Consider the following 15,295-nt stretch of genomic DNA (forward strand, 5'->3'; position numbering starts at 1 on the left):
GTGTCCTAAAACCAGCAGGAAATACGTCTAATAATAACATGCATGTCCTTGTAGTGCATTCTCCAATAGTCATTGTACATATCTACTAGGAATTATAATAATCAGCAGTGAATAAAACAGTTGTTTTAATAATTAGCTCGCATGTCTTGAAGAAACCTTATTGGGACAGCAAGAAAACCTGTTATTGAACTGAGTATGGCTAAAATAAAAAGTTATTCCCAACATGATCACCGACATTAGGAGAAAAGCCTGCTGTAATTGCTTTATACTTGATGTATGAAAAGGCCAGTAATACTGTGTCCATTTCCCCACTCTTAATTATATTTCTTCATTTTTTATTTGTTTTTTAAACCGTGTCCAGGTGGTTTTTTTCTTGTTAGAGCATAGTGTGAATCTTCGCTTGAGGGCAAAGGCAGCATTAATAAAAGCACATTTTAGCACATATGGGAATTTAGTAATGGCTCTTTTATTCTCTTTGAAGACTATGGTCAAAGGTTCTCAGATCCAATGCGCTGCATCTGTGTGCACTAATAAAGCAGAATTACATTCACTGTGCCTCACAACGTGTGGCACAGATAAACACACGTGTGACCACACCTTGAAAGACCAGTTTTCTTCTTCAGTCCTTCAGTTTAGATAAATATACGCCATGGTCTGGAAGGAGATGCTCATATCGATTGCTGCTGTTTGAGTAGCAAACAAACTATTTGTTTAAACGTCACTTTGTCACCTGAAGAACCTGGAAAAAAGTCTGCAGTGAAGGTTACCAATTGCTTATCAGTTACAGTTACACTCTTTTCTGCACAGAGTTCTCTGAATTGGAAAGGCTTATTCAATCACCTGCAATGTTATTTCGTATTTGTCTGACATGCATTATTTTCCAAAAAAATCCCTCATTTACTGAAAAAATTAGAAAGGTTCAGCTGACTCAAAGATTACAAAACCTAATTTTATTATTTTCCTTATAGTAAAATCAATATATTTTATTTAACTTATCTTCACTTAATAAAAGACTTTTTCTTAAATATGACAAACTCTTTGCCAAGGTTTAAGTATGTGAACATAATTTTCCATTTTCATAGCAACATATTTTACCTGGTTATTTTTATAAAGGAAAATAAACTTAGAAATCACAATCTCATGTGAAATTTGGAATTAATAACTGCAAATAAAAAAATTAAAACACATTTATTTTATTTTTTCCAGTTTTCACCCTGCATTTGACAGAGCACTGGGGATGCCAGTTGCATAGTTGGAATTGCCTCCTCTACCTCATTTAATGATAGTCCAGCATTATTCAGGTAAGTCTTTCTCCAGACCTTGCCAGAGATGGCCAAGATTAGGAGAAAATCTGAGGCTGAAACGGAAGCAGGTGTGTATGAGAATGAAGAAGAGGGACAACAAAACACAGTCAACGCATGTTTTGTGCTGCTGCTTTGAAAACCACCAGCTGCACCAACATCAGTCGCATGAGTAGAAACGAAACTCTCCTATCCAGCCACATAACGCACGATTTCTTAAATTCATTGTGCACATAAGGTTTGGGGGGTGCTCTACAAAAGCAGTGCATTTTAAATGCATTAATACTAAAACAGAAGAAAAACCTCTTTATGGTATTCATTCATACCAATTGCACAGCAGTAAAGCATAGTCAAGACTCAGCTACATTTTCCCAACGCACAGCAGTACTTCTTTAGAAACTGAGGTACAATAAAGTTAAAAGACATTATTTTATTTATAAAAGATTTAGCTAATAACTTACCAAGATATTTTTTCATGTTTTCTGAACATAATTAGAAACTAAATCCAGTGGCAGTAGACATTTTAAAATTGAGGTGAAGGGTGGAAAATGCTGCAGGGAAGGAATGTGGAGTGAGAAAATTACATAAAATCAGGAGGTGGATGGGGGCATCATGTCACAATGCAGCATCTCTTATATCTCAAAAGGCAGAAAAGTCAACTTAATGCACCTAGAACTACACCCTGATAAAATCTGTAAATGTCCAGACCTATATTTTGTATCCCCAATATTTTCTATCTTCAAGCATGATTTGAGGATTAAACACCATCCTCTCTTTCATCTTCAGATTCGCACATACTTTTCCATTTTTGTAGTTCCTGAGAATCATTTATCTTCCATACTTTGGCAAAGGATTTCAGTTTTTTCCTGGGGGAAAGAGAAAAATCAGTCAAAACATGGATACATTTTTAAATTAAGCACAGCAAATCTTGAAAGCTCTACAGTCATCTGCAGAATTTTATACAGAGTCAAAAATAGTAGTTTGCATAGCTCAAAATATTATGTGATCTTTAAACAATCAGTCAACATTTTCTAATATATGTATTCCAGCTCTAGGACAGTCAACAATTTAATTTTAAAACTAGCTTACTATACCAGAAGCATTGAAAATATGAAATAAAACACTGAGCAAGAGTAAACCATTAAAGGAAATACATAACATTGTAGTTTGCCTCATTAAATGTCCAGTGTTCAGTTTCTACAAATTTGCATTTGTAGAATCATACAGAGGATAATGCATTTTCAAACTAAATTAGTATACACATTCTTCTTACTTTCTTTGTTGTTGATTTGAGAGGGACTCATAAGAACTGTGACAAATAACAAGAAGACATTTAAAATCAGCTAACACACATTCCTGATGACAAAGATGTCAAGACTGGATGGAATTACCCAGTGAATTTTCTTAAATAACATGAAAGTGATTTTGAAAAATAAGACAAGGCAGCTGGCCTGTGGGTATTGTGACAGCACAACTATACTGCTATGAACAGGTCTGAGTTTGATTCCCAAGATCGTGATAATTTTTATTTCCTCCCACAAATACACCATACACATATTAAAATTTGCTAATGTGTATTTGGGGGAGAAGGTACAGAGGAGTACTTTGACATCTAGATCGCATCATAGCAGTAAGTAAAAATAAACAGGAGTATACAAAAGAAAATATTTCTATAATGACCTACATAGGAGAACTGGAAAAATTAAGAATTACTCAATACAATAATTTATGCATTGTGAAATTATCAGATAAATTTGTTGTGTTCATTTATTTATTTATTTATTTATTTTCTGCTGACTTGAGTTCCAGGTTTACACAGATGCATGAAGATGCCTCCAAAGTACATGCAAGAGGTCTGCAATGAAGGAATAACCTGCTAAAGGTCAACCTGCTGAATTAGCAGCTGCTGTGCAGTGGATATCCCTGTACCTGACCCCCCACATAGCAGTGTCATTAAAGGGGGAGGCAAAAGGACGGGGTAGGCTGGTCTGGCAGGCTGGCTGCAATCTCAAGGTTACCTTTAGCAACTGCTGCCAGAATCAAGGGCCATGTTCTCACTCCCACCCTTTTCTTCTTCACGTAGACTTCCAGAATCACATCATAGTTTGCGTTGGAAGGGACCTTCAAAGCCTATCCAGTGCCACCCGTGCTATGAGCAGGGACATCTTCACCAGCTCAGGTTGCTCAGAGCCCTGTCCAGCCTGGCCTGGGATGTCTGCAGGGATGGTTCATCCACCACCTCTGAGCAACCTGAGACAGGCTCTCAACACCCTCAGTGTCAAAAATCTCTGCCTTATGTCCAGCCTGAATCTCCCCTCTTTTGGTTTAAAACCATAACCCCTTGTCCTATCAAAAAGACAGTAATGCCTTTTGACAAGTAACACCAGGAAATTGAACTTGTGTGATACCACCTATAGAAAGAAGGACTTCTCAGCTGCATCAGATCCCTGACCTGGCCTGTTTTAGAATCACAGAATCCTTCCTGTTGGAAAAGACCCTCAAGATCATCGGGTCCAACCATAGCCTAACCTAACTCTAGTACTAAACCATGTCCCTAAGAACCTCCTCTAAATGACTTGTAAACACCTGCAGGGATTGTGACCCCACCACGTCCCTGAGCAGCCTGTGTTCCTCTGCTTCACAACCCTTTCTGTGAAGAATTGTTTCTGTAATATCCAATCTGAACCTCCCCTGGCACAACTTGAGGCCATTTCCTCTTGTCCTTTCACTTGTTAATTGGAAGAAGAGACCAACCTCCTCCATGCTACAACCTCCTTCAGGTAGTTGCAGACAGTGATAAGCTCTCCCCTCAGCCTCCTTCTCTCAAGCCATGTGGTCATGCACAACCCAGCCCTGGCACCACGGAGAAAAGGGCAGGGAGCAAACCCTCCAGCAGCAGCCTCAGAAGATGGGTTCGGGGATCCTGCTCCAGCAGGTCCTCCCAGCCACGGCTGCTGGTGCAGCTGCAGTGGCCCCAGTCTGCAGCGAACTGCGGGGTGCAGTGCTTTCAACCTGTGACAAGTCAGGATAAAGGATTCATCACAGCTTTGGATTAAGTATTTATTCTTTTTCACTTTAAGGATACAAGCAAATCACATACCCAAAACTAAAATACAGATGGCAGCTTACATATTTGAAAGCTGGTAAATGGGACACAATCACATCCCACAATTAAGACTGCCCAATCAGCCCTCACTCTGCTCCTCTACGGGCACTGTAAATCAGTTTTCTAACTGCATCATTGCACACTATTTTTACTGCTTGTAGGTTTTGATATGATTAACTCCCTTTTTCGCAATGGAGACGTGCCAGAACCCTATTTGGGCCCTGTCCAAGTAATATGCTAGCATGGTTTTCATAGAACAAAGGAAGATAAACTAAAGGGACGTATTATTATATTATTTTACATCTTAATTTTATTATACAGTAACTCTGACCATCCAGCTCATACTCTCACCTTTCCGTACAACAATTTTTTGTTGATTTTAAAACACTATGTATCCTCTAACAACAGAGTTCAGATATTGTTAGCAATTTGTTGGTTTACTTTTATCAGTTATTGACCATTATTTCCAATTAACATAAGCTACATTGTTTTCCCCATAAACTGTCATGTATCTTCAACAGAAGATTTTTATTTTGCTTTCTTAAAAAGGGGATAAAAACTGGTGTTAAGCACTAAGCGCTGCTGAGTCCCAAAATAGCTGCCTGCACCTAAATACAATTAGTACTTAAATTTGTCTTATTTAAAATTGTTCTGTCAGGATTAGTTACAGCCATCAGATAAGAGAGCTCTTGATTTATTATATTCCTAAAAGGCTAGGATAGGACTGTGGATAGGACTGCCACTGAAAATAATAACAACAAAAAAATTCAGTGGAAATCAGTATTAGCACATATTTCTAAATTGTGTACATAATGTTACAGGTTTTATAAAGAAGATGTCATTTGATTCACATGGGAATTTTCATAACTAGTCTAATATATAAGGTACTTATATTCCTAAATTAAAATCAGTTATCAGAAAAATATGAAAATCCACAGATTTTCAGTAAAATCGTGTGTGTTCAGGATGCAATCAAAATATATTATAAATATATATTTTTAAGTTAAATCAGAAGAATAACTTCATTTCCTTCTACACTATAGTGTGCAAATCTGATTTCACGTTTCAAAGTGAATAATATACTTTCTAAATTAAATCTATTAATATTTTCACTATCACCGGTGAGTACAGAAGTAGGCATTGTAAGACAGTTCTATTTCAAATTTTTCTTTCTGGAAACAGTGAACATATGTACCTGAAAGAATAAATATGTTAGTACTTGCCATAAGAAAATAAAAAATAGTTTATTTCTCATGCGAGCTCAATGTGCATTTAGTTTACTTCAATCTTCTTTCAGAGGGCAGCAATTAACCTCTGACATGATAGCTAACTATAAAATCTAAAGCTTTGATTGAAATGGATAGCTTAATTTCCTAAATATGTTTTTCAAAGTTTCTTCTCACTGCCTCTTCCGTGAAGGGTAGGAGGATATCTGAAGTAGCTCTTACTGTGCTTTTTAATGCACATTGTGTGAAATGCTCTTTGATTCACAGCTGAGTTTCATTAGGGGGGAAAAAAAAAATCACAATTGTTCTGACCTTTTCATATTCACTATCCTCTCCAACTCCTTTGATTTGTCAGCTGCTTTCTTCAAGATTTCTTCAGGAATATCTGCCAGTTTGGCAACATTGAGCCCATAACTCCTTGCAGAGACTCCTTTAGTTATTTGATAAAGAAAAGTGATAAATTCAGGATTCTCTCCATCTTCAGGTCCTAATAAAACAAAATCAAAATCAAAAACTCTTCTATTATGTTAATAAAATGTAGCAGACCAAAATGGCAAAGCCTGCAGTCCCAAGCTTGCTGTGTGATTTATAGCACTGAAGAAATATGAAAGAAAAATGTTTCCTTGAGATCTCACATTTCATCTACTCGCTGTGAGACTAAAAAAACCCTTTACTGTATTCTTACCTCGGGTGTTATGAAGCAGACTTGTGTGTGTGCGCGCATGAAACCTTGAGTCTTTGTACCCAAAACTGATTAGCTAATACTGTAATTCAGATATTGCATCTCACATTTGCTGAGCAATAGCAGAATAAAGGAAGTGTCAGTAATCCCACAATTAAGAAACCTGTAACTACAACACAACAAGAAGTTTGCCAGGAACTTAGGAGCCACAGAAAACATTAGATAAAACCAAAGGTTAGGACGGTGAATCTACAGCTAAAGACTCTTTCTATTCCATGACAATAAGATGGAAACTTAAAAGCCATCATTACAAATCTGATGACTCCTTCCCCTTCCTCTTTAGACATTCTTGTTGCGTCCCCGCACAATCCAGGTCTCGTGTAAAGAGCAGAAAAAGTATGGGGTCATTCGTTGCCATTTGTTCTTCTGTCTTAAAAATGCAGGTTTCTGGAAACCCTGGAGATTTCCATAAATGCTGATGAGTCAAGGTCAAAAACTGAGAGAAAAAATGCCATAAAACTCATCTAAAAGAAAACAATTAAAATGTTAAGTCATAAGGAGCTGACAATACAGGCAGAGCAAGAAACAGATGTGTTGTTGCTCGTAGGCTGGGGCACTACACCTGCTGTGTTCTCTGTAGAAAAACAGTGAAGGCAACATACGGCCTGAAGGTTTAGGTCAACTAACAGTCAAAGCAGAAATGCTGATGCAGGGCACTGAAACACAAAGTATAGGGTTTCATGGACACAATCGTTAAGGAACAGTGCCTATTGAATATCGATAACATCTCAATTGCCTGAGAGTACTAGAGATCAACAAGTTCAATTAATGAACTCTGTGAGAAAAGGACATGGTGATGCTCAGGAGAGCGATGTTCATAACCGGAAACATGCATCGCTCCATAGTGCTCACCTAAACGCAACCTTACTTTGAACTATCTGTCCTCAAAGTTAACATGTTTCTGGGATCCCTGCTTCCAATATGAAACACAATACTAAAGATGAAGTCTCCCTCTAGCCAAACATTTATTTAACTAACTCTCTGAAAAACATTTTAAAAGTGATAGACTATTTATTTAAACACATTATTCAGTGGCAAATACTGAAGTTCCCTGTCTCTATTAGTTTACAATATAAGCAGATAATAAAATATTAAGAAAAAATTAGGGAGAAGGTAAATGGCAAACTTCATGCCAATTCTTAAAACCAAAAAATCCAAGAATGATGTAGGTAACAGGCAACTATTAGGCAAAGTGGGAAAACCAGATTAAGAACTGTCAAGCACCTGATTAAACCAGATACATCAAGAAAAAAAAAAATCAAAACAGATTGTATGGAAGGAAATCCTACATCAAAAATATGTTTTAAGTTTGGAAGCCATGTGAGTAAGAGAGATCCAGTGGATAAATCCTATGTGGATTTTCAAAAGGTTTTTTACAAGAGTCCTGTATCACATGCTCCTTGGAAAATAAGCAGCTAGAATCTAAAAGGAAGGCCTTTGCATTTGTAAATAATTGGTTAAAAGATAGGAAACAGATGCTAAGAGTCCTCACCATGAAGGGTGATCATCACTGCAGATAGAGCTGCTCAGCATAGCCATTATCAAACATGGAAAAGAGCTAAGCAGTAAGCTGATAAACTTTACTGAAAATACTAATTCAGAGCAACAGTGACGAGAAGAAGAGATGCTGCAACTCTTCTGCATGGTAAGACAAGATCTGAACGGAATTGTGAAAAGCAAGCTACAAAATTACACATGGCATGGAAAGGAGGAACAGAGATTATTCTTCTGCCTCTTCTAATTCAAGAACTGGGATCACCAATTGAAACTACAAGATATTTCAAGAGTTTCAAAACAAACAAGACAAGTAGGATCTTCACACAAGACAGTGCTAAATTTTGGAGGTCTCTGACTCAGTAGGATGAAGATGCTAAAATTGCACAATGATACTCAGGGAAACTAGAAACTTCATTGAAATGAAATCCATTGAAGATACTAAAAACCAGAAAACACATCTAGCTTTTGAAGCCTCCTAAGCAGCAAATGTTTGCAGACAGTGCGACCTTTTAGAAGAAGAGTTGCCATATGTTTGATTCCTAATCCTTCCTCCCTCATCCTTTGTATTTGACTGCAGTGAAAAGCTGGATACTCGAGTGAGTGAATCTTCTATCTGAGAGAGCTCGGTCATCCTTATACTAAACAGAAATGGTTGTTCAGTTTTCAAGCCCCCCCCAAAATGTGTGTGTAGGCTGATACTCTAGTAAGATTGGATTTATCGCTTTCATGTCAAGGTTTAAATTACCATTACAATTTTACAATTTCTGGCTATGCCCATGCTGCCAGAATCCCAGATGGATTTATACCATACCTTTTTGTTCAGCACTTTCCTCCTCATTCACCAGGAAAGCCATGTGGTAATTACCAACTTTCTCTGGATATACCTTCTGTAGGTCACAAACTGAGGGATAGTGAGTGACAAACAGTGTCAGTGATTCCACCTACAACAATGAAATAAACACATAAGAAGGTTTGACTTTAATTTTTTTTTAAACACAGCAACACAGAGCTGGTATTCTTTACCCATTTTTTCTTTGCTCTGAGTTTAGACATGCTGCATTTCTACAAGGAAATACATACCATGTCAAAGCATACTATAGTGTAGGCTGAAAAAAGAATTCACAAAGCGTATGTCAGATTGAACACTTACATCTCTAATAAAATGTTCAAGCGTAGCATAAGCAATAGCGATTCCATCGTGTGTGCTAGTTCCTCTTCCCAGTTCATCCAAAATTACTAGTGATCTTGAAGTTGCTTTTCTTATTATCTCAGCAGTATCTCTCAGTTCTTCCATAAAGGTACTCCGGCCTTTGTAAATGTTGTCTGCTGCGCCCATTCTGCATTAGGATGCAAAACAGATCAGTTGATTGAGTTCAAATAAGTGCCAGATAAGACCAAAAATAACCCATGATAATGAAACTGTTTTGTAACAAATCTCTTGTTGCTGCTCCAAGCAGAGCAGAAAAGCTCAGGCAGAATATTCACCTTCCAGGACAACCTACTGCTTAGGAAAAAAAGCAACAACAGAACACGGTGTAGATGAGAGGGTAAAAGACTGAAAGGCCCAGAGGGAACTACTCATGTACCATTAAACACGGGCTTCCACACATTCTTCAGGACAACAGGGTACACTGGCCCTGTAGGCATCTGCAGGAGGCTAGGTTGCAGGGACAGCAGAGAATTTTTCTGGGCCATCAGTCCCTAAGTAAATCCATAGACAGAAATCTCAGCACTCCATGTCAACAACAGGAATTGGGGAGGAAAAAGACATTTCTTTTTCATGCTATTTCTTAGCATGAAGTATCGCGACAAACAGAGCAGCCTGCTCTTCCCCTATAAAGGACCACGAGAGTCCAGACCAGTCAGCTCGCAAGGAGGATTACAGCAAAGGTCGCGAATTTAGCGAATTTACTCTATTGGTTTAGTCTGACCATCTAATTTGCATGTTTTTAAAATACTAATAACACCTGAAAGTATTAGATATTAGCATTTTCATGTAGAGACAGAGGGAACACTCATGTGACCACGTATTTGTGCATCCAGACAGGTACAGCAATTAGTTTCTTCAAGCAGTAACAGAATAACAATTATTTCTGCTAATTACATAGGCACACCATCCTACTAACATGCTTAAGTATCATTTTAACATAAATATTTCCCACCTCTTCCTTTTACACAACTGCCCTTGAACTTACTGACCTCCATACAGGTGAGTTTCTCCTCTGCCCTACACACACGAGTGTGCACACACACACAAAACCCTTCATATTTCATGCCTTTCAACGCTGTTTCAGATTCACAGAAGAATGTGAGGATTGAAGGTATCTCCAGCTGTGAAACTGCAGTTTTCATCTCAGAGATCTGCTGGTAATTCACCCTGTTTTTCTCCTGCAGCTTTGCCTACCTATGCAATTAATACACTTTCTACCTGGAAAAAAAGAACATTCCCTTTTTCCATATGTGCTTCTCAATTACATTAATCATATTACAATGTCACTTCTGAGATAGGTTATCATTACCAAGCCACTGAGCAGGGCTGTAAAGATGGATTTGTTCACTCTCATCAGCCAATAACATAGTTACATACGAACCACATTGATTTAAGGAAAACTGACTCATGGGCTTAGCATATAACATTTTCAGATTTAACAGCTGGCCACAACAGTATTTAAAGCCAATCAAAACCTTTAAAGAGAATCCCAGTATAGCTTTTTTTTCCCCTCTCAGTCTTTTGCTGCATCTCTCTAATATAATTGCTTCTGTTGCCTACATAGCAAGATATTCATCATTTTACAGGGATCTTATGATTGTCAAGAGTAATTGACTACCAATATCAAAAAACAGCAGTTTGGACACAGCAGAATTATGAGTTCTATATATTCTCTGGTCCCTGCCCTGGAAATTAGGGTGGCATGCATAACCTCACAATACACATTATGATGCACATTATGATACAAGGTGCAAACTGACAGTTTTTATTTCATTGAGTATGAGCTTACATACACACACACTAGTTATACTCCTACATACTGGGGAAGAAATGTGATTTTGCACATAAGCTAATTAAACTTCACATTAATTTCAATGAATTAAATATATAATTCTGGATACCAACGCATTGTGAAATCAACGTTTTCTGTAATCCTTTTAAATGCTGGGTTAAGAACTATGAAGGGATTACTCAGTTTCTCACAGCGCCCCCTACATGTCCCAGCCCCTTTCCTAATTTGGTTCAGCCATCATGTACTACTGTAAAATCAAACAATCCCCCTTTATCACAGTACTGCATAGATCTACAGACAACAATATAAATTAATCTATTTTTAAACGCTATTAACTATAAATAAGTTAACCAGAACGACAAATACTTTTTATGTATGAGTGCATGGAAGACAATTTCCTGACACAACTGGTTAGTGAGCCTACCAGAGAAGGAGCCCCAGTGCACCTGTTTGTAAACAGAAAATGGCTACTGGGCAACGTGTCGGTTGGAGGTTGCCCCTTGAGCATAGTGAATGTGAAATGACTGAGTTTCCTGTTTTTGTAGAAGTCAGAAAAGCGGTCAGCAGAACTGCTCCTTTGGGCTTCTGAAGGGCAGACTTTGACCTGCTCAGAAAGCTGGTTGGCAGAGTCCATTGGGAGACAGCCCTGAAGGACAAAGGAATCCAGAAACGCTGGTTGCTCTTCAAGAAGGAAATCTTAGAGGTGCAGGAGCAGGCTGTCCTCAGGTCCTGGAAGGCGAGCCGGCGGGGAAGAAGACTGGCCTGGCTGAATAGAGAGCTGCAGCTGGAACTTAGGCATAAAAAGAGAATTTCTAACCTTTGGAAGGAGGGGCAGGCCACTCAAGAGAAATACAAGAATTCTGTGAGGGTATGCAGGGAGAAAATTAGAAGGGCCAAAGCCCAACTAGAGCTGAGCCTGGCTACTGCTGTAAAGAGCACCAAGAAATGTTTCTGTAAATACACCAGCAACAAGAGGAGGGCTGAAGAGAATCTCCATCCCCTGATGGATGTGGGGGAAAACAATGACAGAAAATGAAGGGAAATGCTGAGTTACTAAACACCTTCTTTGCCTCAGTCTTTAATAGCCACAACAGTTGTGCTCCAGGTATCCAGCCTCCTGAGCCACAAGACAGGGATGTGGAGCAGAATGAAGCCCCAAATAATGCAAGGGGAGATGGTTGGTGACCTGCAGCACCACTTGGACACCCACAAGTCTATGGGGCCAGATGGGATCCATCCAAGGGTCCTGAAGGAGCTGGCGGAGGTGACTGCTGAGCCACTTTCCATTGTCTATCAGCAATCTTGGCTAACTGGGGAGGTCCCTGTTAACTGGAAGTTGGCTAACATGACACACATCTACAAGAAGGGCTGGAAGGAGGATCCAGGGAACTAGAAACCTGTCAGTTTAACCTCGGTGCCAGGGTAGGACATGGAGCAGATCATCCTGAGTGACATCGCATGGCACATACAAGAGAACCATGTGATCAGCCCCAGTTAACATGGGTTTATGAAAAGCAGGTCCTGTTTGACCAACCTGATCTCCTTCTATGACAAGGTGACGCGCTTAGCGGATGAGGAAAAGGCTGTGGATGTTGTGTACTTAGACTTCAGTAAAGCCTTTGACACCATATCCCACAGCATCTCCTGGAGAAGCTGCATCTCATGGCCTGGATGGGTGGACTCTGTGATGGATAAAGAACAGGTTGGAGGGCCGGGCCCAAAGAGTTGTGGTGAATGGAGCCAAATCCAGTTGGCAGCTGGTCATGAGTGGAGTTCCCCAGGGCTCAGTAATGGGGCCAGTTCTGTTTCATCTCTTTATCAATGACCTGAATGAGGGGATTGAGTGCACCCTTAGTAAGTTTGGAGACACATCAAATTGGGTGGGAGTGTTGATCTGCTGCAGGGTAGTAAGATCGTACAGAGGTATCTGGACCATCTGGATCACTGGGCTGAGGTCAATTGTATGAGGTCTAACAAGGCCAAGTGCCGGGTCCTGCACTTGGGTCACAACAACCCCAGGCAGCACTACAGGCTTGGGGAAGAGTGGCTGGAAAGTGCCTGGCAGAGAGGGATCGGGAGGTGTTGATTGACAGCAGCTGAACATGAGCCAGCAGTGTGCTCAGGTGGCCAAAAAGGCCAAGAGCATCCTGGCTTGTGTCAGGAATAGCGTGGCCAGCAGGACTGGAGAAGTGATTGTGCCACTGTACTCAGTGCTGGTGAGGCCTCACCTTGAATCCTGTGTTCAGTTTTGGGCCCCTCATCATAAGAAGGACATTGAAATACTAGAGAGAGTGCAGAGGAGGGTGACAAAGCTGGTGAGGGGCCTGGAGCACAAGTGTGATGAGGAGCGGCTGAGAGAACTGGGGCTGTTCAGCCTGGAGAACAGGAGCTGAGGGGAGACCTTACCACTGTCTGCAACTGCCTGAAAGGAGGTTGTAGCATGGAGGGAGTTGGTCTCTTCTCACAAGTAACAAGTGATAGGACAAGAGGAAATGGCCCCAAGTTGTGCCAGGGCACGTTTAGGTTGGATATTAGGAAAAAATTCTTCCTAGAAAGGGTTGTCAGGCATTGGAACAGGCTGCCCAGGGTAGTGGTGGAGTCACCATCCCTGGAGGGGTTTAAAAGGCATTTAGACAAGGTTCTTAGGGACATGGTTTAGTGCTACAGTTAGGTTATGGTTGGACTCAATGATCACACACTCAGTGTGATCATTACACACACAGTATGTTTGGGATTGGAAGGGACCTCAGAAGATCATCCAGTCCAATCCCCCTGCCAGAGCAGGAACGCCTAGAGGAGGTCACACAGGAACATGTCCAGGTGGTTTTGAATGTCTCCAGGGATTCTGAGGGTTTGTTCCAACCAAAATGATTCTATGGTTCTATGTCTGAACAAGAACCTCTGGCTCCAGAGTCGGCAACTTTAATCTTAGTCTCCAACCCTAGGATTATTAGTATTATTATTTTATCATTTTTATTTGGCTTTTCATTACAGAGGCAGCACCTACCATGCTGTCCGGTCTGCACCTATGATGATTACACAGAAAGTTCTCAGTTCTATTTTTCTCTTGGATTGCATCATTTCCATAGAGCCCTCAAAATCATTTAGTCATTTTGTATCTAATTTGCATTCACAAAAATAATTTTCAGAACTTCCTCACTGAATGCTCAAGATACAAACAGAAATGAGTACTATTTTGCTCTGGTTGTTAACAACAGCTGCAAAAGAAGCCTTTCTTTTCAGCATCTTAAAAGATTCAAATCCAACTCAGGCTTATCTACAGATTAAAAAAACGTGTATTTTTCAATGACATAAAAACTCTTAAATGTTATCCTTTGAAAATGGATAAAATTGTTCTTTCTCCCTTTGTCCTTGACACTAGAAGAATCACACTTGTTTTTTAAACTGATGTGATATGCAATATTATCCCAGAGGCAAGTAAGAATAACTATTGTAATGTGTATGATTGCATTTATAACAGTAACAGTTAATATGCAACAACGCATTGCTCCTTAACTGTATGCTATATTATTCCTGATACAATAAAGTTTTTGAGTCAAAACACCTATTGCTTAAACAATTCTTCAAGTTTAAAACAGCCATAATAAATCCCACTAAACTTCCACAAGATTCAGTTGCTTTGAATTTACATTTTGATGTAGTTTGCCTCCTAAATATTTTCATACATCAAAATAATAAACTCTTTCCCACAATGCTGAATAGAATCCAGATGATTTACCACTGTTAACAGCTACTCTATAGATAATACCTGAGATGCTATCTCTATGAATTGTTAGGGTAAAAATGCTAAAAGAAATGTTATAAATACTAAGCGTTAATGCTGCCAGCACTTAAAGCACTTCCTTTTTTGTTTGCTTGGTTTTCGTTTTACACATGGTCCTAATAAAGTCTCCAAGACTCACTTTCTCTGGAAAGCTGTCTACAATGGGATCAGATATTTCCCTAACCTTCATATATAAACAAAAATAAGTATTTGATTACATTTTAATGGTGACAATATAGTGAAAGAGGTATGACTTGTCACTGAGTGATGCAGACATGTCATGCACTACCCAAATTTTCTTTTCTTCCCTTTCTTAATTTAAAAAAAATGAAAAATAATCCACCTAGGAGAAAAGGTTACAACAGAATAAGACAGTCACAAAAGCAAACCATTAGAGCAAAAACTGTGCCACCCAACTTCACTAGCTTTATTAGTCTATTTGTTAAAACACCAGCTGCTGCAAGTAGTTACACAGTTAATAAAAAAAATTCCATTTCTGCTATGGAATTTCTAATGTCTACATTCAGAAAGACTACTGCATTCTGCCCACGAGGAGCATGCAGACATCCAATGTGAAGAGTGCCTCTTTAGTGCTGGCAAGAGATCCATCACTCCTCAGCAAATGCAATTTGGCTGG

General features: G+C 39.3%; 1 protein-coding gene across 5 annotated transcripts in view; it reads right to left on the minus strand.

The window, feature by feature from the left end:
• Positions 1–446: 446 nt before the first annotated feature.
• The window catches only part of MSH3 (mutS homolog 3), a 133,459-nt gene continuing 118,610 nt past the window's right edge, over positions 447–15,295 (minus strand). For 4 of the 5 annotated variants that reach the window (XM_071802577.1, XM_071802576.1, XM_071802575.1 and 1 more), the window contains 5 exons: positions 9,023–9,209; positions 8,684–8,813; positions 5,946–6,120; positions 4,056–4,313; positions 447–2,167 (listed from right to left, as the gene is read on the minus strand). In XM_071802577.1, coding sequence (XP_071658678.1) covers positions 2,059–2,167; positions 4,056–4,313; positions 5,946–6,120; positions 8,684–8,813; positions 9,023–9,209 — 859 coding nt within the window. In that variant the 3' untranslated portion in view covers positions 447–2,058. The remainder of the gene's footprint in view (positions 2,168–4,055; positions 4,314–5,945; positions 6,121–8,683; positions 8,814–9,022; positions 9,210–15,295) is intronic. The other variant, XM_065860988.2, reaches the window with a different exon arrangement.

This window comes from Patagioenas fasciata, chromosome Z (genome assembly GCF_037038585.1).
Source record: "Patagioenas fasciata isolate bPatFas1 chromosome Z, bPatFas1.hap1, whole genome shotgun sequence".
NCBI classification, from domain to species: domain Eukaryota; kingdom Metazoa; phylum Chordata; class Aves; order Columbiformes; family Columbidae; genus Patagioenas; species Patagioenas fasciata.